At 42.7% G+C, this 20449-nt stretch overlaps 2 protein-coding genes across 4 annotated transcripts in view; one reads left to right on the top strand and one right to left on the bottom strand.

Moving 5' to 3' along the window:
- Window positions 1–10190, bottom strand: part of DHX32 (DEAH-box helicase 32 (putative)) — a 43464-nt gene extending 33274 nt beyond the window's left edge. For 2 of the 3 annotated variants that reach the window (XM_060241433.1, XM_060241434.1), the window contains exon 1: window positions 9294–10190. In XM_060241433.1, the coding sequence (XP_060097416.1) occupies window positions 9294–9572 (279 nt within the window). In that variant the 5' untranslated portion in view covers window positions 9573–10190. The remainder of the gene's footprint in view (window positions 1–9293) is intronic. The other variant, XM_060241435.1, reaches the window with a different exon arrangement.
- A 1769-nt stretch (window positions 10191–11959) lies between these two features.
- Window positions 11960–20449, top strand: part of FANK1 (fibronectin type III and ankyrin repeat domains 1) — a 76646-nt gene continuing 68156 nt past the window's right edge. Inside the window, exon 1 of the mRNA XM_060241438.1 lies at window positions 11960–12054. Coding sequence (XP_060097421.1) covers window positions 11970–12054 — 85 coding nt within the window. The 5' untranslated portion in view covers window positions 11960–11969. The remainder of the gene's footprint in view (window positions 12055–20449) is intronic.

Below are 20449 nucleotides of genomic sequence, written 5' to 3'. Positions count from 1 at the left end.
CTCCATGGAACATAGTGGTGATATGTAAAGCACTTCTACAGAGTAGGCCTTCTGAAGGCCCTAGAAGATAGAAGATGAAGAAGATATTGGATTTATATCCCGCCCTCCACTCCAAAGAGTCTCAGAGCGGCTCACAATCTCCTTTACCTTCCTCCCCCACAACAGACACCCTGTGAGGTGGGTGGGGCTGGAGAGGGCTCTCACAGCAGCTGCCCTTTCAAGGACAACCTCTGCCAGAGCTATGGCTGACCCAAGGCCATTCCAGCAGCTGCAAGTGGAGGAGTGGGGAATCAAACCCGGTTCTCCCAGATAAGAGTCCGCACACTTAACCACTACACCAAACTGGCTCTAGGCCCTAGCCTACAGATATCTACAAGTGGAATGTTTTCTTACTATAGGCAAGTGAAATATTTTTCATTTTATAGTCCGGAGCAGGCCTCAGTTTGGGCTGGAGCAGCCTGGACCACCGCTCCGGAAGCTCTGGTGGCCCCTGAACACCCACATCCTCCTTGCCTATGCCCACCTCCCCCTCTGCATAGAAGGCTGGTGAAGGAGGGAAGGAGAGCAGCCAGCCATCAGCAGCAGCAGCCTGCAGCTTCAATGCCATTAAAAGCTCTAGCGAAGAAAATACCCTTATACTGCTTTCTGAAGAGTTCTAATGACAGTGTCTCCCTCATGCTCAGGGAACTTATTTTACAAGGGAAAAGTCACTAATGGAAAAGACTGGACTGTAGTAAATTCCAAGTGGGCAACCTTATTGGGGGGACAATTTAGCAGGTGGCAATTTAGAAGGTGCTGGACTTTAATCAATGCACAGAGACATATGGGAAGAGGTTAAATCAGTGTTGATCAGTTTAAGGCTTAAATGCAGTAGGCTACTATTGAGCCAAGCAGAATCTGTATATCATTCCCTATCTGATGATGTTTCACAGGTTACCAGCCAATTACAAGGTTAAATTCAAAGTGTTAGCTATCACCTGCAAAGTCCTTAAAGGCACTATACCCATATACATGCAGGTCTGCCTCTCCTGCTATGTTCTGCCACAACAGCTCCACTCATCTAAACATAGTCTTCTGAAGATGCCACCCTGCAAACAGTTTAATTGGCAATTCCCGATCTGCATACATTCTTTGTGGTGGCTCCTACATTGTTGAATAGTCTGTCTGAGGCTATTAGGAAAGTCCTAACACTTCTAGAAACTTGCAAAATAGAATTCAGGAGGATATTTTTTAAAAAGAAAGAACAAAGCTGCAGTGTAATGGGTCAGTTCAGGAGGTAACTTTTATTAGTAATAAAGTCTTTTCCACAACGATTGTTTTATTGCCTTTAACAGATATGATTATATGTGTCATTCTATAATCCCAGCCCAACCACCTTATGTTTACTAGGAATCTTTGCCATCTTGGATTTAGATGTTATCTTATCTTGTAACCTGCTTATAGATCACCTGAGGTTATCATATTTTATAATATGTCTGCTGATCTACTGAAAAGCTTTTAACGTAATCTGCCTTGGGTTCAATGAGAATGGAAGGCATAATAACAATAATAGCAACAACAATTTTACATTGAAATAACCAGGGCTTTTTTTGTAGCAGGAACTCCTTTGCATATTAAGCCACACACCCCTGATGTAGCCACTCTTCCAAGAGTTAAGCAGGGGTGTCAAACATGCAGTTTGGGGGCCAAATCAGGACCCCAGAGAGTTGCTATCAGGCCCCAGAGCAACTAGCTGTCATCTGCTTGCTTCTCCCTCTCTCTTGATTCCCTCTGCATAACAGCTTGCTTTGCAAGGCTTGCTCAATTGCACAGGAGCAACAGAGCAAAAACTATTTTCTCCATTGGCTGAGGCTCCTCCCTTGGGGAGGAAGGGTGGGGAGGAATAGCTTGTTTTGCCAGGCTCTCTCAATTGCACAGCAGAGCTACTGAGCCAAACTTCTCTTCCTTCTATTGGCTGAAGCTTCTCCCCCGCCCCCCAGTCCCTTGGGGGAAGGAAGGAAAGAACCAAAGCTTCCTTTGCCCAGTTCCCTGGATCCCAATATATATATATTTGTGTTTGTGTTCTTTATAAAATTTATATCTCTGCTATCTAATCTTAAATAGGTACACACATGGCCTGGCCTGACATAGCTTGGCCCAACCCAACATGGCCCCACCCAACAAGATTTATGTCAGATCTGGCCCTCATAACAAATAAGTTTGACACCCCTGGTTTACAGGGCTCTTAGTACAAGGCCTACTGTAAAGTTCAGGAGGATTGGCTACATCAGGGATGTGTGGCCTAATATGCAAAGGAGTTCTGGTACAAAAAAAGTCCTGCAAATAACTGAATACCAGTTGCTGTCAACTGGGCAGCTGTTCAGTTTGAACTATTAAAAAAATAGTTTGTCTAGAGTCTCTAAACACAATTCTATCCACACATAGTGTGAAGTTGCACACACATTTTTTTGGGTCAGACTTATTAGTTTGTGCCAGAAAATATGTAGGTACTTTTGGACTCAGAACGAACAACATTCTTTACATTTTTTTCAAGTTTTACAGCACTTAAGTTTAGCTTGAGGTTCTTGTTAATTGCTTTTTGCATATTACAAGCAATTCATTAATTGAAGCTCCACGGTTCTCAAACATATAAAAATTAGGTTTTTTCTTAGTCTTTAGACAGATTTTCTGCTGGTACCAAGGAAGACTGCAGGGCTGAAAGTTTTAAAAGATTATTACTTTTATTACAACTATGATAAATTAAAACACAGCTTTCAGCAAGTGACAGCACATTTACATTTTCAAAGTTCATCCAGAATGCCACCTGGGTTGTTATGAAGCAGTAAGTAATCACAAAATACCATTCTGAGAAATCAAGTAACATGCTGAGCATAACCATCCCCACCTAAAACTGTAATGTGTAAACTCATGCCCAAGCTAGACTTAAGGTGGTAACTATTTGGGATACCCTAATTCTTTCACAGCTAGCCATGGAACATGGAGACCTTTCTGCTCAGTCATCAACCGATAAACTAATCTACTTCACCGACCTGTTGTAAGCACTCAATGGAGGTGGGGAAATTGTACAATGCCCAAGCTCCAAAGAAGAAGATGATTATGATATTGGATTTATATCCCACCCTATACTCTGAATCTCAGTCACAGTGCGGTCACAATCTCCTTTACCACCACCACCCCCAACAGACACCCTGTGAGGTAAGTGCGGCTGAGGGAGCTCTTACAGTGGCTGCCCTATCAAAGACAACTCCTATGAGAGCTATAGCTGACCCAAGGCCATTCCAGCAGCTGCCCTGAGCCACTTGGTGGGAAGGGCGGGATATAAATCATAAATAAACTAAACTAAAAACTAAACAAATGGAGGAGTGGGGAATCAAACCCAGTTCTCCCAGATAAGAGTCCACATGCTTAACAACTACACCAAACTGGTAAAATAATGTAACATAACTAAATGCCTAATAATAGTAGTTACATTAGCACAGCTGAGAGATTAAGTGAAGATAGGTGCAATCAGTGCCTTTTTAAAGAAGTCAGAGCTGCCTAAGAAACCTGATCCCTGCTTATTTTTGCACCACCCCAATTGACAGGCAGCTTGTGTACTCTTTGCAGATTCCTGAAGAAAAGGATGGAAACACAGCATAGTCCTCATATCAGGTACAACTTGTGGGAGAGGAGGAAATGCCAAGCACTCTGGAGTCCGTGACAGAGGGGCTCTTAGCCAGATTCTGACACTAGAGTTCTCTGAGGACCAGTTTCAAAGACAGTTTCAAAGACAGGGCATTTGCCAAACTTCAAGACTGCCAAGGGATCCTCTAGTCACTCAAAAATGGTGCCATTCTCACTATGCGCGGCACACCCAGTGAGATCAGAGACAGCATAAGAGAAATCTCATTTCACACACTTGTCACAAACTACAGAGTTAGTCTGGTGTAGTGGTTAAATGTGCGGGCTTTTATCTGGGAGAACTGGGTTTGATTCCCCCACTCCTCCACTTGCAGCTGCTAGAATGGTCTTGGGTTAGCCATAGCTATCGCAGGAGTTGTCATTGAAATGGCAGCTGCTTGTGAGAGTCCTCTCAGCTCCACCCACCTCATAGGGTGTTTGTTGCGGGGGGAGAAGATATAGGAGATTGTAAACCACTTTGAGTCTCTGATTCAGAGAGAAGGGCGAGGTATAAACCTGCAGTCTTCTTCTTTTCCAGAAGTCCAACTTTGCTGAAGGATGCCAAAATCCTAGAACCATCACTGAGTTTTCCTGCAGCTTAGTCGTATGAGGACTGTGATTCCACAGAATGTGATAAAATAATCCCGGTACTAGCTGATGTCTATAAACACCCTGCAATAAACCACCTCTGCTCTGGGATGAACATGAAGAAAGAGATAGGCAGGGGAGGAGAAAAGCACATTACTTACAGGACACCATATTTTATTTATTTATTTAATTTGATTTATATCCTGCCCTCCCCACTGAAGCAGGCTCAGGGCGGCTCATAGTATAAAACCACAACAATTTAAATCAATACATATTATAAAAATTACATAGTAGGGAAGCAATGCCTACCTAGCCTGAGTTCCTGCAGTTGAATATTCAGTAGTGTATGAACCCTCCTGTTCCTTTGCTCAAACGTGGGAGAAGATAACATGATTGTGCTATTCTTGAATTGTTTTCAGTACAGCCTTCATTACTCAGCTTCTTTACAGTTCCCTCCCTTTTACTGTGTGGTATATGGATATGCCAGTGCCATGGCAGAGGCTGCTGCCACCCTGGCCAGGCAGGGAGTCAAGGGGATAAAACACCTAATGTCAGACACTCTGGGGACAAATTTCCCAGAACGCCCTTAGGGCACAGTGCCTCAAACTCAATGGAAAGGTATTTGCAGGTAGGGAGGAGCCATTTTGATCTGCAGTAGAAGAGCCGGATTCAAGTCCAGTAGAACCTTAAAGATAGGCTTGCCAATCCCCAGGTCCCAGCGGAGGTTCTTCTGCTTTCCCAGGCTCCTTCCCGCAGTCAGCTGGCCGGTGGGGGGAAGCCCCGCCCCCAGAGGACCATGTGCCTTCCCACCTCTGGAGGCTTCCGTCTCCGATTGAAAGGCTTCCTCTTGGGATGGTGTGTCTGTGTTACTTTGAAGAAGTTGGCAGCAACTCCTGAGTAGAGAGGCCAATCCCTGGCTTCAGAGTCCCAAGAAACATGAGGGGGGGCAGGGAGGGAGACGTCTGCTGAGCACTTCATTATTCCCTATGTAGAGATTGATTCTCATAGGGTATAATGGGGAATTGATCTGGAGGTTTTGGGGGCTCTGGGGAGCTGTTTTTTGAGGTAGGGCACCAAATTTTCAGTATAGTATCTAGTGCCTCTCCCCAAAGGATCCCCCAAGTTTCAAAACGATTGGACCAGGGGGTCCAATTCTATGGGCCCCAAAAGAAGGTGCCCCATATCCTTCATTATTTCCTATGGAAGGAAGACATTCAAAAAGGTGTGCTGTCCCTTTAAATGTGATGGCCAGAACTCCCTTGGAGTTCAATTATGCTTGTCACACCCTTGTTCCTGGCTCTGCCCCAATGTCTCCTGGCTCCACCCCCAAAGTCTCCTGGCTCCACCCCCAAAGTCCCCCGATATCTCTTGAATTGGACTTGGCAACCCTACTTAAAGATGAACAAAATTCCCCGGGCATAAACTTTCAAGAATCAAAGTTCTTTTATTTCTACTTGCATCTGACAGAGGGAGTTTTGACTCTTGCAGGCTTATACTCAGGGGTCGTTTTGTAGAAATATAGGTAGTGGAGCTCATCCAGGGATTGTTATGCAGCTGCACCTACTATTCAATGGACAAGGTAGGTAGGTGGGAGGGGAGGAGGGGGAACCCTCAGAAAGGTTCAGGAGCTGTGCTCCTGTGAGCTGCTGCTGAATTCAAGGCCTGCTTATACTTGGGCATTTTGTTGGTCTAAGGTGCCACTGGACTAGGATCTAGCATCTACACTGGAAAGAATATCAGAGCTGCAAAGAGGGAGACAGATGGTCTTCCTGCTGCCCATGATGGTCCTTTGGCCTCCTGTCTGGCAGTGATCCAGCCTGAACCCATGTAGCACAGAAAATGAATAAATGGAACAGAACGAATGTTGTGAATGTCAGATGCATCTCTGTAGAATCTTTCCCTATGTGTCAATATTAACATTGCAAGTCTGGCAGACCATGCACCAGAATAAGGAAGTAAAATGGTTATTTACTAATGCCATTGGTATTTTAATTTTGGTTTTTTAAAATCCCATGATTAAAAAAACAACAACATACAAACCCTAGTGGACAACTTTGTGCACAAAATATGGCAATTTGAGCAGGGAGATACCTTGAAGGCAATAGGCAGGAAGACTGAGAAGCTTTTCTCTCTTTGTGCAAGTCTAACATGGTTATTCTAAGCAGGTCTACTCAGGTCTATTCAATGGGGCTTATTTCCCTGAAAGTTTTCTTTGGATTGCATTGCAAATGGACCTGGATATCTTGCTCCAAACTGAGGGTAGAGATTCACTAACCCACAGCATTGCTTCCACAATCCTACTCTAGACAGGTGCAGCAGTTGGAGGGACTGGTTCCATGGGGGTGCCCCTCTCTTCAATGAGGGGTAAACAGAGAGCTAGTAGAAGTAATACAGTTGCTGCACCATCTAGCCATATTATATTGTGCCTAACAGCTAGATGGAAGTGCTGTCTGCCCTTTTAATATATGATCACTAATACTTACTTCAATAAATCAAAGACTGTAATCCTTTTTCTGCAGTTATATTTAAATTGATTCTTGTGCCTAATATATAGGTACCAAGTTATCCTGCTGAGATCAATGGAATTTATGTGTGTATAACTCCAGCTGAGAGTTGCAATGTAGGGGTACCTACATGCATAAACTTCAGAAAGTGAGAATCTGTTAGAAAATTTTTGAAAGTTTTTGAAAGTTCAAGGTTCATCTCAGCTGTATAAGCTGCAAAGTCATGGGGCAGGTTTACTAGGTCCTGCCTTTTGAACAGGGTCTCTTTTTTGTCTCTTCCAGTTCAACAATTTATTTTGATATGGCTTACATCAGAGAAGTTCCTGATATACTGTGCTCTTAATTTATAGTGTAGTCTTATAAGATTTTAAAAACCATGACATTTTAAACTTTAAAAAATGGGATTTTAGTTTTGTTTGACCTTAAAACCATAACTGTATGACTTTAAAATGTCATTTTCCCATTAATTTCCAATTTCATTTTCCTATTATCATATATCTAATTCTTAACCTGGACGCCATGTAGATCAAAAACACCAAGAACAGGGTCAGGTACACATAAGGTATATTTCTCTATAGACCTGAGAATTATTCAAATTGGAACGATAATGATTAAATTATTAAACTAGTTTGGTGTAGTGGTTAACAGCAGCAGACTGTCATCTGGAGAACTGAGTTTGATTCCCTACTCTTCCACATGTAGTTGCTGGGTGACCTTGGGTCAGTCACAGTTCTCTCAGAACTGTTTTCTCAAGAGTAGCTCTTACAGAGCTCTCTTGATCCCACCTACCTCACAGGGTGTCTGTTGCGGAGAGAGGAAGGTAAGGCGATTGTAAGCTGGTCTGAGACTCCAAGTGAAGGATGGATGGAAGTATAAATCCAGTCTTCTCCTACTTCTCTTTTTCATAAAGGATAGATCTATTTGGGGCTTCTAGCCATGGTGACTGAGGGGAACCCCCATGTTCAGAGGCACTAAGCCTCTGAATCCCAGAGCTATGAGGCAACATCAGGGGAAGGACTTAGCTTCTATGCGCTGTTGTTGGATGTCCAAAGGAACTGGTTAGTCACTGTATGAGACAGGATGCTAGACTCGAAGGACCACTGGTCTGATTCAGAAGGGCTTTTCTCATGTTCTTATGACACCCTCAAGGATGCAGAAAAATATCAGTAAAAACCCCCCACCCTAACATTTTAACAAAACTATCAAGATCTTGTGGTGCTACATCAGGTCTGTGTGGGAGAGAAGGAGCTGATGCCGCAGGTGCCGGCAAGGCAGCAGCCAGGCACACAGATGGGCAGACTCTGTTGACCTTGCTACTGGCATTGCAGGTGAGAGGGTGAACAATGGGATCCAGTGCTGCAGGCACTAGCAGGAGCTGCCGCAGCTGCCCCCACCTTTCCATGAGTCAGGCAAGCAGAGGGAGCAACTGTGCAAGTGAGAGGGCGGGGAGTGGGACCTGCTGCTGCTTCTCTGCCACTGCTGCATGAACCAAACAAACAGAGGTGGGCTGGCCAGCAAGAGGCCAGCTAAGCAAATGAAAGGGTGAAAGGATGGGATTCCTCCTCCTTGCAAACCTTGCAGGTGCCCCACTTGTATAGTAACATTAAGTAATAATGTATTATTTGGGAAAATACAAAGTTGGGCCCTAGCTCCATGTAATAATATCTGGGCTTTTTTCCTTTTGAGTTATCCAAAGCCCCATGGCAAATGACTTTTAAAATCCATCAAAATTCTGAATACAGTTTTTGATGCAGCATCATGTTCAAAGACAAAAGTCAAATCCTTACTGGGTGCACATGCTGTAAGCATGCTGTAAGCCACTCTCTACTTTTGAACAACCTTCATCCTAAAGCAGTGTGAATGTGACATGAAATTAAACACCAGCACAAGTAATAACCACTTTGCCTGGAGTTAATATTGAATCAATGAAACTTGAGGTATTCAGTACTCTCATCATCAAATGATTTTGAGCAGATCTCCATAGGCACATAATTCCAATCAAGAAAAATTTACACAATGAGTAACATAAAAAATTAAAGCATCATAATCCTAAAAATTTAGCTAGAAAATTCATACCATATATTGTTTATATAATAAATTAGGGCAACAATATCAAATTCCAAACATTTCATTCCTTAAACTTTGCAACTTAAGTTTTGGAGCACTGAGCTTCACAAGCTGACACCAAGTCGGACAAGTTTTCCAAAAACCCAAGGGTTACTACTAGGTAACTACACTATATGTACGCAATTATATGGTACTAGGAAACTACATATATGTAATTATATGCTATATGTAATAAGCTATTATAGTCCAAAATGAACATTATGATTATTTAAACTAGTATGAAAATAAAAGTGATTTGAGCCTGATAGAAGGACCCCTGAATTTGTAAAAATATATAAGAAAACAGTAGTAATTAAATTATAACATTACTGTCATTTTGGTGATCCCTCTTGAAACTATAACAGTACGAATGCGACAATCTGACATTTAATTCCGGTTCATAACATATTGAAATTCTCTGCATCAAACACCCACCTGGGAGCTCTTGCCTGTTTTGGCATCTCCTGAAACAATCACAATCTGATGATGATGCAGACTTTCCATGAAAGCATATTTCATTTGCCAGATAGGAAGTTCCTCTCTTTCTTTGAGAAACTTGTAATAACGGGAAGAGAATGGCAATCTGTCAAAAGGATTAATCTCTAAATCTTCTGCACATCTCCCTATCCTTTCCTCTTCCATCTCCTCCACATCGGTAGAATCAAATAATTCTGAAGAGCACAGCTTCTCAGAGGAAAAGGATAAACAGTCCATTTCTCTCCTTCATGTATTATTTCCAGCAATGAAGCACTAGTGCTGGAACTTTAATGAAGACATTTACACCGATAAATCACTAAAGTCTTGGAAACCTAGGGACAAAAAATAAATCCACAATCATCTGGTCCAGATAGAGAACTCACCAAACTTTCAGGTCAAAAGTTTAACAAAGTTTCAGTCTTCAGGCTCTTTGTTTTCTTTGTTTTCTCCTTGTCACCTCTGAAGGCCTTGAGGATGATTGGTCAGAAAATACATTTGAGAAAAGTTTACACACCCACCATTAAAATGAGTCACCCAAGAAGAAACAGTTCAGCAGAAACTGATTACTTTCTGCATATTAAATTAATGGACTGTTGCTTCAAATCAAACCATTAATAATGTGTTGGTTGAGTGTTTCCCCCCCCCTCCCCACGCTGTAGTCTCCCTCTCCAGTCAGGAAAGTGATTAAGGACTCTGCTGAGTCTCCCCTTTGTCACACTTGTCTGCATCCTGATTCATTGTGAATAGAAGGCTATGGGGTGAGATTATTGTGGTTGATTGTAAAGAGGGTCACATGGTTGCTTAATACCATCACAATAGATTGTACCACTGAATGTGGAGTGCAAAACTGGCAGGGCTTTGTCCAGTAGCCAGAAAAAGTCTCATTAGTGGACATTAAGCCAAGCATTCAAAACATTGCATTTCATAGAATTTGCATTTTTCTGGGGCATTTTAAGGGGGGGTTTGCTTATTGCTTAAAATATATTGTTCATGATGAATAATCTACACTGTCGGATTATAAAGCTAGATGTTCTCCCCTGAATCAATTCAAGAACCTTAAGGTACAGGGACACTGGAATCCCCAGATGGCTCAATTTCAGGATCAGGATGCTGCTATAATCCTAACATTTGTAGTTGACTGGCCCAGACTAGAATGTGACCAGTAAAGGTTGTATTATTTGCATTTTACTTATTTTGTTTATAACCCATTCTCCCCCCAGCGGCTATTCAAAGCATTTTACATAATTCTCTTCTCCTCCGCCTGATCCTCACAACAACCCTGTGAGGTTGTAAACTGAGACTATGACTGCCTAAGATTTGTTATGTTATAGTCTGCTTTCCTCACTTGAACTCAAAGTTACACAGACTCAAACAAGCTTTGCTGGCACTGTTGGGACTTGAACTTGAATCAGTGCAAGTATGCATTCTGGAGAAAAAAGGGGCTTGCATATTTTTAATACTTCTGCTTGTGCTACTCAGTGCTGAACTGAGAACAGGAACCCAGCACCTAGTGAGCCTTCCAATTTAACAACTAATGTACTGCTGGCGGTGGCATTGGAAGGTTTCATAGTGGCATTTGTCTCTCGTCCTTTGAATTTCACAATTCAGGGTAAAAGTGTTATTTCTGCAACAAGAAAAGCTGAATGCTACAATTGGTACAAACTAAGACAACATGTGCAAATTTGTCTAATCTGTATAAAACAAAATGCTGTTCTTGCTTTCCAGGGCTGCTGGGTTCTGAAGCATTATCCCCTAGTCATGTGATTCAGGCTGAGGTGATGCTAATAATCATCCCAATAGCCATTCCAGATAGGTAGCTGTGTTAGTCTGTAGCGGCAAAATAAAACAGAAGCCCAATGACATTTTGAAGACTAATAATTTATTTCTGCACAACTGCAAAAACTTATGTTGGAAAAAATGTTTAAGGTGCCACTGAACCCCCGTCTGATCCCAATAGTCATTCCCTGTCAATCATTTTAGCATCAACACATTCTGGTTTCTGCAATATTACTAGGGAATACCAGCGCATTTCAAACCATTTCAAATCTGCTTTGAGTCTCTGCAAGAAAGGTGGACTATAAACATTTGTTTTAAAAAATCGGAACTCTCAGGATGCAGCACTAAAAACCTAATTTGGTTCTTTTGCCATACAGATGTGGTATTATAGAAAGAAACCCATGTTGTGATAGTAATAACACTAGCCGCAAACATGTCTTAAAGGAACTATTTCGCAATTTCAAACAGTCCATCCTTGTGAGGGGCGAAATTCTTCCTCCCTCCCCCTTTTTTTTTTTAATGCTAGAAACTGAGAACTGGCACCTATGTGAACAATTTCTGGAGCAGGCTTGCTTATCAAAACGGAGTTTTGTGGCTTTAAAGACTAATTGCCTGACACTTTTTTTGTTTGTTCACGGCATATAGGAAACAACTCGAGCTGTGTCTGGTCACACAAAAGGCTTCATTATCTAACAGTACCAACATCATCAAGCGCTTTCTACTGCCTGGGAAGTTTTCAGGCCTTTAAACAAAACAGACTCCGCGTGCTCCTGGCTAAGAAAGGCGTTGTGACAGGCCGGGTCTGCGGTCTCCGCCTCTCGGCTCCTGCCTTTCTCACCTCGCGCCCGGCGGGCCGTTATGCTGTTATGGCAACGGAACTGTTGTCGCGGCCTTGAAGGGTGGAGGAGTCGAAAGCGAGAAATGCTCATGGAGCCGGGCGTAGGTGAGGGCAAAGGGGGCAGAAAGGACGGGAGCGCAGTCGTGAGGCTCACTGCATCACTTCGGGCCAGTCGCTCTGGGAGCTTCATGACGTTGTTGGGGATGGGGTGTGTGTGTGTGGGCGGGGAGCCATGTATTCCCTCGATGAGTTCCTCGGAGGAAAGATGGGATACAGATTTTAAGTAAACACGGAGGAGTGGTCGTGGGGAGAAAGCGCCGTTACTATCTGCCGCTCAATTTCAAGGCTTATACTCCAGGAAAATAGGAAATAATAAACACAAGAATATATCTGAGCATGCAAAGAATGCGTTTCTCTCATCGTGGTGGAATACTCAGTTCCATTCTATACCGCAGCCCCTGGATTTGGGAGAGACTGCCATGGTATGAGGTAGGGTTGATAGGTACACCCCCCCCCCCTCCGCCCTGGTCAGGGGGAGCGGGGATGTTTCTGACACTGCAGTCCTATGCAGATAACTGAAATAATAGCTTAGCCTGGAGAAACTGCATGGGACTACAATGTCAGCCACTTAGATCACCAACACCAACATCTTAAATCCACAAAGTGGAAGAGAGAAACTGGAAGGGAGAATCATGTGTGGGTCAGTCTCTCAAGGGACAATGCTAAAACAAGAATGAAAATTCCAAGGATAAAAGATTTATAGACAGAATTTTAGCCCAGGAAGAAGTGGAGGGAGAGGAGGGAACTGTAGATTAGGGTAACTCTATCTGTTTTCCTGATAAGGTTCCCATACTGGCAAATCTACCAGTACAAGGCAAAATATAAAGGATGCAGTTTTTACATGGAAATCTAGTGAAAAGGAAACTCTTGGGTTGTGCCTGTTGTCCAGTTATAAAATACATAGGAGTCCTGCGGGGGAAAAAGTGTCAGTGCTAAACTTGAGAGATGTGCATTTTGGAGTCATTTAGATCTTTGGGTCTTATGTCCCCCTTGGGGTTGCCAGCTGCTTGAAAAAAAAAAACCACTGCCTCTTTTATTGAGGCATTATGGGATGTTATTTTCCAGGTGGTGTTACTTAGCTGTGTCATGAAAAGTTTCAGCTATCCATTTCAACACATTCAGCTTTTATTAAAGGAACTGGACACTGCTCCAGGCTTGTTGGCAGCCCTACACTGCCCTGAAAATATTAAACAGAAGGATGCAGTTTTGCTGAGTGTATAAACAAAGGGCATCTCTTAACTCCTTTGAGACTCTTCTGAAATAAAGAACGCCCTTCTTGAGCTGAAGGGGGTGGGATTTTGTGCTTTCAGCTTAGGGAAATATGAAATCCTTATAACCCTTGTTACTAATTTTTATGTTATACCAGCCCTCAGCTAGCTTGCAGGGAGGGTGGGATAGAAATTAAATTATGTAAAGAAGGGAAAGGAGGGGACAATAAAAGTGTGATTATTTTTGTGGGGAGAAGGGCAAGCCCCCAGGAGAGTGAATTACAGTTGGTGTAGAACAGGGAGTTCTAACTCATTTTTTATGAGGGCCTGATGATCTGACATAAATGAGGCCTTATCGGGCCAGGCCATGTGTGTCATAAAATGTAATGCCAGGTAGTGGAGATATAAACTTTATAAAGAACACAGACAAATACAAAGATTTTTTTAAAAAAACTTAAAATAAAATATGCTTAAAAGATTAGCACTCTTGCAATATTTTGTTTAACACTTTCTGATAACTGACGTTCTTGCTCTGAATTATTGTATCAAAATCTGGGGACAATGTCTGTGCTTTAGCAATCTTGAGTATGCTGTTCAGGTGTTGTTCAGGTGTGTGTCTGTAAGTTGCAAGCCTACTTTTGATTTATTGACATTCATTACAGAAATCTCATGGTCATTTCTTTGAGCCTAAAACCCAGGAGGAAACGACTGAAATGACTGGGCATTGCAGGCTTGTGTACATAAGTTTCTTCATATGCTGGAGATTGGAGAAAATAAAGGCTTTGCTCTGTAGTTCCTATGAGATTGAGCAAGCCTGGCAAAGCAAGCTGTGACGGAGAAGGAAGCAAGAGAGAGAGAAGAAAGCAGGTGACAGTGAGGGCCTCAATGACAGGGCCTCAATGTCCCTGCAGGTGTCACCAGAAGTCACCATGACTTCCAGGCATGCATGTACGTACAAACAAATATAAAAATACCACCCCCCCAGGGCAATGTTGGAAAAATTGAAATATATGCAATACTTTGTTCCTAACAGCAGGGGAGGCAAATTGCATCAGTTTTCTCTTCCTACTGTAGACCTCCTGATTTTCTTCTCATACTGTTCCTGAGAGTCTTGTCTCCAAAGAGCAGCATTTTGGGGAGGTCAATGGATTGGAGTGGGAGGAAGAAAGTGCCTTGTGTGAGTGAAAAAATTAAGTCTGGATCCACTCTTTGTTGTCAAGTCTTGACAAACCTTACTGTGTCAACATTAACTGCATTATTTGTATATCAGCATACAACATTGTGTTCGCATATTTAATAAGATTCAAAAGTATACATACCTTAGTTTCCTGTAAGAAAAATCAGAAATACATCTGCATCCTGTGCTGCTCTAGCATATGTATCTTAAGTTTGGTTCAAACATGCAGCAGAATGGCACGCCAGAGTGCTGAGGTGATAAAACAGACTAAACTTTTCAGACTGCAGGGGGGAATATTGTTCACAATTCCTCTGTGTTAAATGCCCACTGAAAATTCCAAACTAGCACAGCATGAGGATGGCTAGTCTGGAACGTTTTGTCTTGATTTGCTAATTTGCAGGAAGTTTTGACATGGGGAAATATTAAAAATGTGACTCTACCTCCTGTCTGAAGCAATACTGCTGCATATGTAGACCACGGGTGAGTTTTTGCCTTTTGAAAGCGAAGAGAAAATAAAAATAGAAAATACGGTTTTGTGGTAAAGAAAAGAAAGGGTGCAGTTTTGTTTACTGAGTTAAACATACGGTACATTGAAAACTGAGTTTTTCAATGGGATATCATTATTATATTCATAGCATATAATTTAATTGTGGACAAAATTAGTCACACATACAATAAATATGTAATTAAATATGTTGTTTATATTTATAGTACACAGAGAAATTATCTGTCTATCTAATTAAAGCATGGTCTCTGTATGAATGGGACCCCTGTATGGAGGGAAAGGTTGTTGTTTTGTTTTGTTTTTTTAACAAGCAGGGGGCATCCCCAGGTTTGTGGCAGAATCTGAAAAGTTTAAAGGTGAAGATTTTTTACAAGCCCACTAAAATTATTTGGGGAGGGGTTGCTAAGCCATACCATTAAGTAGCATTGCAGCATATGACAGGACAAAATAAAATATGGCAATGGCAGTGGTGGCTGTTGTGAAGGTGGGTGGTGGGGACAAAAGCAGACTATAGCAGCAGAACGATGAGGAGGGAGGACAGAGCATAGTAAATTCTGAACACCAGATGGGATATCCCAGGGCCCAATTCTTGGCTGGAACTAACCATCTGGAAACTGAATGAAAACACTAGGATTTGGTTTTACATCTCAAGTCATGCTGTCACCAAGGAGGTGCTAATGTAAAAGGTAGAAACTGGGCCTAATTCCATAATTCAGCAGGTGCTGTCCCCTCCCCCCCTCCCACACACAGATATGCCTACAGCAGAAGCTATGCACTAACATTTTACAGAAAAGGAGCAGTGTTGGCTATAGAGTTTCAGCTGATTGATAACATGCTATTAACATTAGGCATCTACATGTTAAATGCTTCCTGAGCAATATGTCTCTCACCAGTCATCTGGTGGTGCAGATTCCCTTCCTGGCACTTTTGGTTCTGAGAGCACTCACTGACATCTTTTTGAACCTATTAGAGAGGTCCCTCTGAAACTGTTTATTCCTTTCCTCATAGGAGTTGTATCAGCTCACTAAGTATCTGAACTAGGTCCACCAGAAGATGACTCTGAAGGTACTATAAGGACAAGGTAGTACTAATAACAGATCCAAAGTTTATATCCCAGTTCAAGTCATGCTTTACCACCCCAGGAAATTTGTCTTCCTTCCTTTTACCCCAAACCAGGGAGAAAAGTACTTCTTTCTCTACTTTCAACATCCCATGCATTATCTTGTAAACCTCTATCATGTCACCCTGCAGTCAACGTTTCTCCAAGCTAAAGAGTCCCAAGCGTTTCAACCTTTCTTCATAGGGAAAGTGTTCCAGCCCTTTAATCATTCTAGTTGCCCTTTTCTGGACTTTCTCCAGTGCTATAATATCCTTTTTGAGGTGCGGCGACCAGAACTGCACACAGTACTCCAAATGAGACCGCACCATCGATTTACACAGGGGCGTTATGATACTGGCTGATTTGTTTTCAGTTCCCTTCCTAATAATTCCCAGCATGGCGTTGGCCTTTTTTATTGCAAACACACACTGTCTTGACATTTTCAGTGAGTTATCTACCACGACCCCAAGATCTCTCTCTTGGTCAGTCTCTGCCAGTTCACACCCCATCAACTTGTATTTGTAGCTGGGATTCTTGGCCCCAATGTGCATTGCTTTGCACTTGGCCACATTGAACCGCATCTGCCACGTTGACGCCCACTCACCCAGCCTCAACAGATCCCTTTGGAGTTCCTCACAATCCTCTCTGGTTCTCACCACCCTGAACAATTTAGTGTCATCCGCAAACTTGGCCACTTCACTGCTCACTCCCAACTCTGAATCATTTATGAACAAGTTAAAGAGCATGGGACCCAGTACCGAGCCCTGCAGCACCCCACTGCTTACTGTCCTCCACTGCAAAGACTGCCCATTTATACTCACTCTCTGCTTCCTATTAATTAGCTAGTTTTTGATCCACAAGAGGACCTGTCCTTTTACTCCATGACTCTCAAGCTTACTAAGGAGCCTTTGATGAGGAACTTTCCCGGTATTGAAGTCAGACTGACTGGCTTGTAATTTCCCAGATCTGCTCTGGAACCCTTTTCAAAGATGGGGGTGACATTTGCTACCTTCCAGTCCTCAGAAACAGAGGCAGATTTCAATGAAAGATTATATATTTTTGTCAGGAGATCCATAAGTTCAACTTTGAGTTCTTTCAGAACTCTTGGATGTATGCCATCCAGACCTGGTGACTTATTAGTTTTTAATTCGTCTATCAGTTGTAGGACCTCCTCTCTTGTCACCTCTATCTGACTCAGGTCTTTCAACACCCCTTCCAAAATTAGTGGTTCTGGAGCGGGCAAACACTTCTCCTCTTCCACAGTGAAGACGGAGGCAAAAAATGCATTCAGCTTCTCAGCCATTTCCCTATCCTCCTTCAGTAATCCTTTGACCCCTTGGTCATCCAAAGGCCCCACTGCCTCCCTGGCTGGTTTCCTGCTTCTAATATATTTGAAGAAATTTTTATTGTTGGTCTTTATGTTTTTTGCAATATGCTCCTCATAGTCCCTTTTTGCCTCCCTGATCACAGTCTTGCATTTGATTTGCCACAGCCTGTGTTCCCTTTTATTAATCTCACTTGGACTAGCTTTCCACCGCTTAAAGGAGTCCTTCTTACCTTTTACAGCTTCCATTACTTTGTTTGTTAACCATGCAGGCCTTTTCTTATACCTGTTTGTGTCTTTCCTAACTTGTGGTATATATGTTATCTGAGCTTCTAGGATTGTAATTTTAAATAGCCTCCAAGCTTCCCCAAGGGTTTTGACTGTATTTACCTTTCCTTTCAGTTTCCTCTTCACATGCCTCCTCATCTTAAAGAATTTACCCCTTTTAAAGTTAAACGTTGTTGTGCTGGTCTTTTGGGGGCAACTCCCTATGTATACAAATGGTGAAATCAATAACGTTATGGTCACTGCTCCCAAGCGGTGTGATCACTTTTACGTCTCTCACCAAGTCTTAGGCATTACTTAGGACCAAATCCAGGATCACCCCGTCCCTGGTACGTTCTGTGACCATCTGCTCCATAGCACAGTCATTGAGAGCAACTAGAAACTCAATCTCTTTCTCTTGACCTGAACACATATTGACCCAATCAATCTGCGGGTAGTTAAAATCACCTATTATGACACAGTTTTTACGTTTAGCCACTATCTTTAATCCTTCCATCATATTATAATCGTCTTCTATCTTTTGGTTTGGTGGGCGATAACAGACTTCCATAGTTAAATTTCCTTTTGGGTCCTCTATTTCGACCCAAAGCATTTCTAGAAGGGAATCTAATTCTCTGACCTCAGTCTTACTGGACTGTATACCTTCTCTGACATACAGAGCCACCCCACCTCCGACCCTTCCCTCCCTATCCTTCTGATATAACATATCCAGGAATCACTGCGTCCCACTGATTCTCCTCATTCCACCAAGTTTCTGAAATTCCCACAATGTCTATACTTTCTCCCAACACTAAACATTCCAACTCACCAATTTTACTTTGGACACTTCAGCATTTGTATACAAACATCTATAATTTCCCAGGCGAGTTAGGCCCGCAACCTTTCTCCTGCTGCCTCGAGACTTTGGCAGACTGTCCATACTGTTTGTCACCATCTCAGTGGACAACTCTGATACATAACCCGGTAGAAAAGTAACAGCTAACCCTTCATCTTTTTTGAGATGAGTCCTCCTGAACCAGAGACATCTAATCTCCTGCTGGTTTCCCCCCAAGATTTAGTTTAAAAACTGCTCTGCCACCTTTTTGATTTTAAGTGCCAGCAGCCTAGTTTCATCTGGGGATAAATGGAGACCGTCTCTTTTGTACAGCTCCCGTTTGTTCCAGAAAGCATCCCAGTGCCTAACAAACTTAAACCCTTCCTCCCTACACCATCATCTCATCCACACATTGAGACTTCTAATTTGTACCTGTGTCTCCAGCCCTGCATGTGGAACAGGTAGCACTTCTGAGAAGGCTACCTTGGAGGTCCTGGCCTTAAGTCTCCTGCCTAGCAGCCTAAATTTTTCCTCCAGAACTTCACGACTGCATTTCCCCACATCGTTGGTGCCAACATGCACCATGACCACTGGCTCCTCCCCAGCACTGTCTATCAGCCTATCTACTACACACTTAATGTCTGCTACCTTCGCACCAGGCAGGCAAGTCACTATGTGGTCAGTATGCGGTTTTGCCACCCAGCTGTCTACTTGCCTAAGGATCGAATCACCAACTACCAAGACCCCCCCTCTCTCCCTGCCCAGGGATGGTTCCTTGGCATGAAAGGATACCCGCTTACCAACTGAAGAAGAGGTCCCTACGGAGGGCGCATTCCCCTTATCCTCAGCACGGTGCCCTGTTCCCTCTCGACCCTCATGCTTCCTGGCAGTAACGGGGCTGCCATGTTCAGAGTGGAGCTCATCTAATACGTCCCCAAGAGTCTTCTCCAAGTGCCTAACTGACTGTCTCTGCTTCTCCAGGTCAATCACCTCAGCCTCAAGGGTACGAACTCGTTCCCTGAGGACCAGGAGCTCCTTGCATCGAGAACACACCCAAGACTTCTGTCCTGTGGGCAGATAGTCATACATGTGACACTTAGTGCAAAACACTGGAAAGCCCCCACCCTCCTGCTGGCATTCTACCTTCATGATAGCTTTTTAAAAATATACAGTCCCCTTTAAAATCCTGTTTGTTTATGTGGCTCTCCTTCTGGAGGGTCAACTTACCTTCTTGGGAACACAAGGAACATAGGGATCCGGATTCCTGGTCCTTACACAGCCCCCAGGCTAAGAGGCACAGGCCAAGAGCTCTTTAGTTCTCGCCCTTCGGTGAGGCGCAGCTTAATAATGCAAAGAGGGTGGAGAACACAGCCAGTCCTAATCAATCAGCAATAATCACCTTCAGCCCACTCAAACCAAACAAATGCCTGTATATCAGGCAGGATAATTATTTTCATCACTAATACTATTAAAAATCATTAAGACGTGTCTCTGTACTTTCCTAATGTATAAATTCACGTTAATTAAACAACACTAAAATGAAGTGCGTTGTATGGTTATTTCTTAATTTCAGCAGTTGGAGCTATTCTATTTAACTTTGATTTAGGAATGCCACATGAAAGGCTGAGTAACTCTAGTGAAGGCTCCTATAAGCAAAGAAAATAAGTGGGCCTTAGATGCTTAGCCTCCAGTTCTCTGTGCTTGATCCAAACTTCACAGGAAATCATCCTGAAGTCATGTCCTTGGGTAGAATATTGCTGGTTGGCAAGGCCTATAAACAGATAGTTCACATTGTTACATACCTCTTTGTGGGAACCAATTAAATATTAAAGAATAAAGGCATTTTGCCTTCAGATTGTCTAAAAATTAATTGTATATATTATTAACTAAAACAAGGCCTTCACTCTCTGTAGGTTTTACATCAAAGAAGTTGTGCCTGGAAAAAATTAAGTGGTAAAATAAAATATTCATCTATATTTCTTATGTTCACATTAGAATGTCCCTGTATCTTTTGTAACAATAGTATAT

Source organism: Heteronotia binoei, chromosome 6 (assembly GCF_032191835.1).
Source record: "Heteronotia binoei isolate CCM8104 ecotype False Entrance Well chromosome 6, APGP_CSIRO_Hbin_v1, whole genome shotgun sequence".
NCBI classification, from domain to species: Eukaryota; Metazoa; Chordata; class Lepidosauria; order Squamata; family Gekkonidae; genus Heteronotia; species Heteronotia binoei.
Note: the sequence above shows the minus strand (reverse complement) of the source record. Positions and strands in the feature narration are given on the sequence as shown.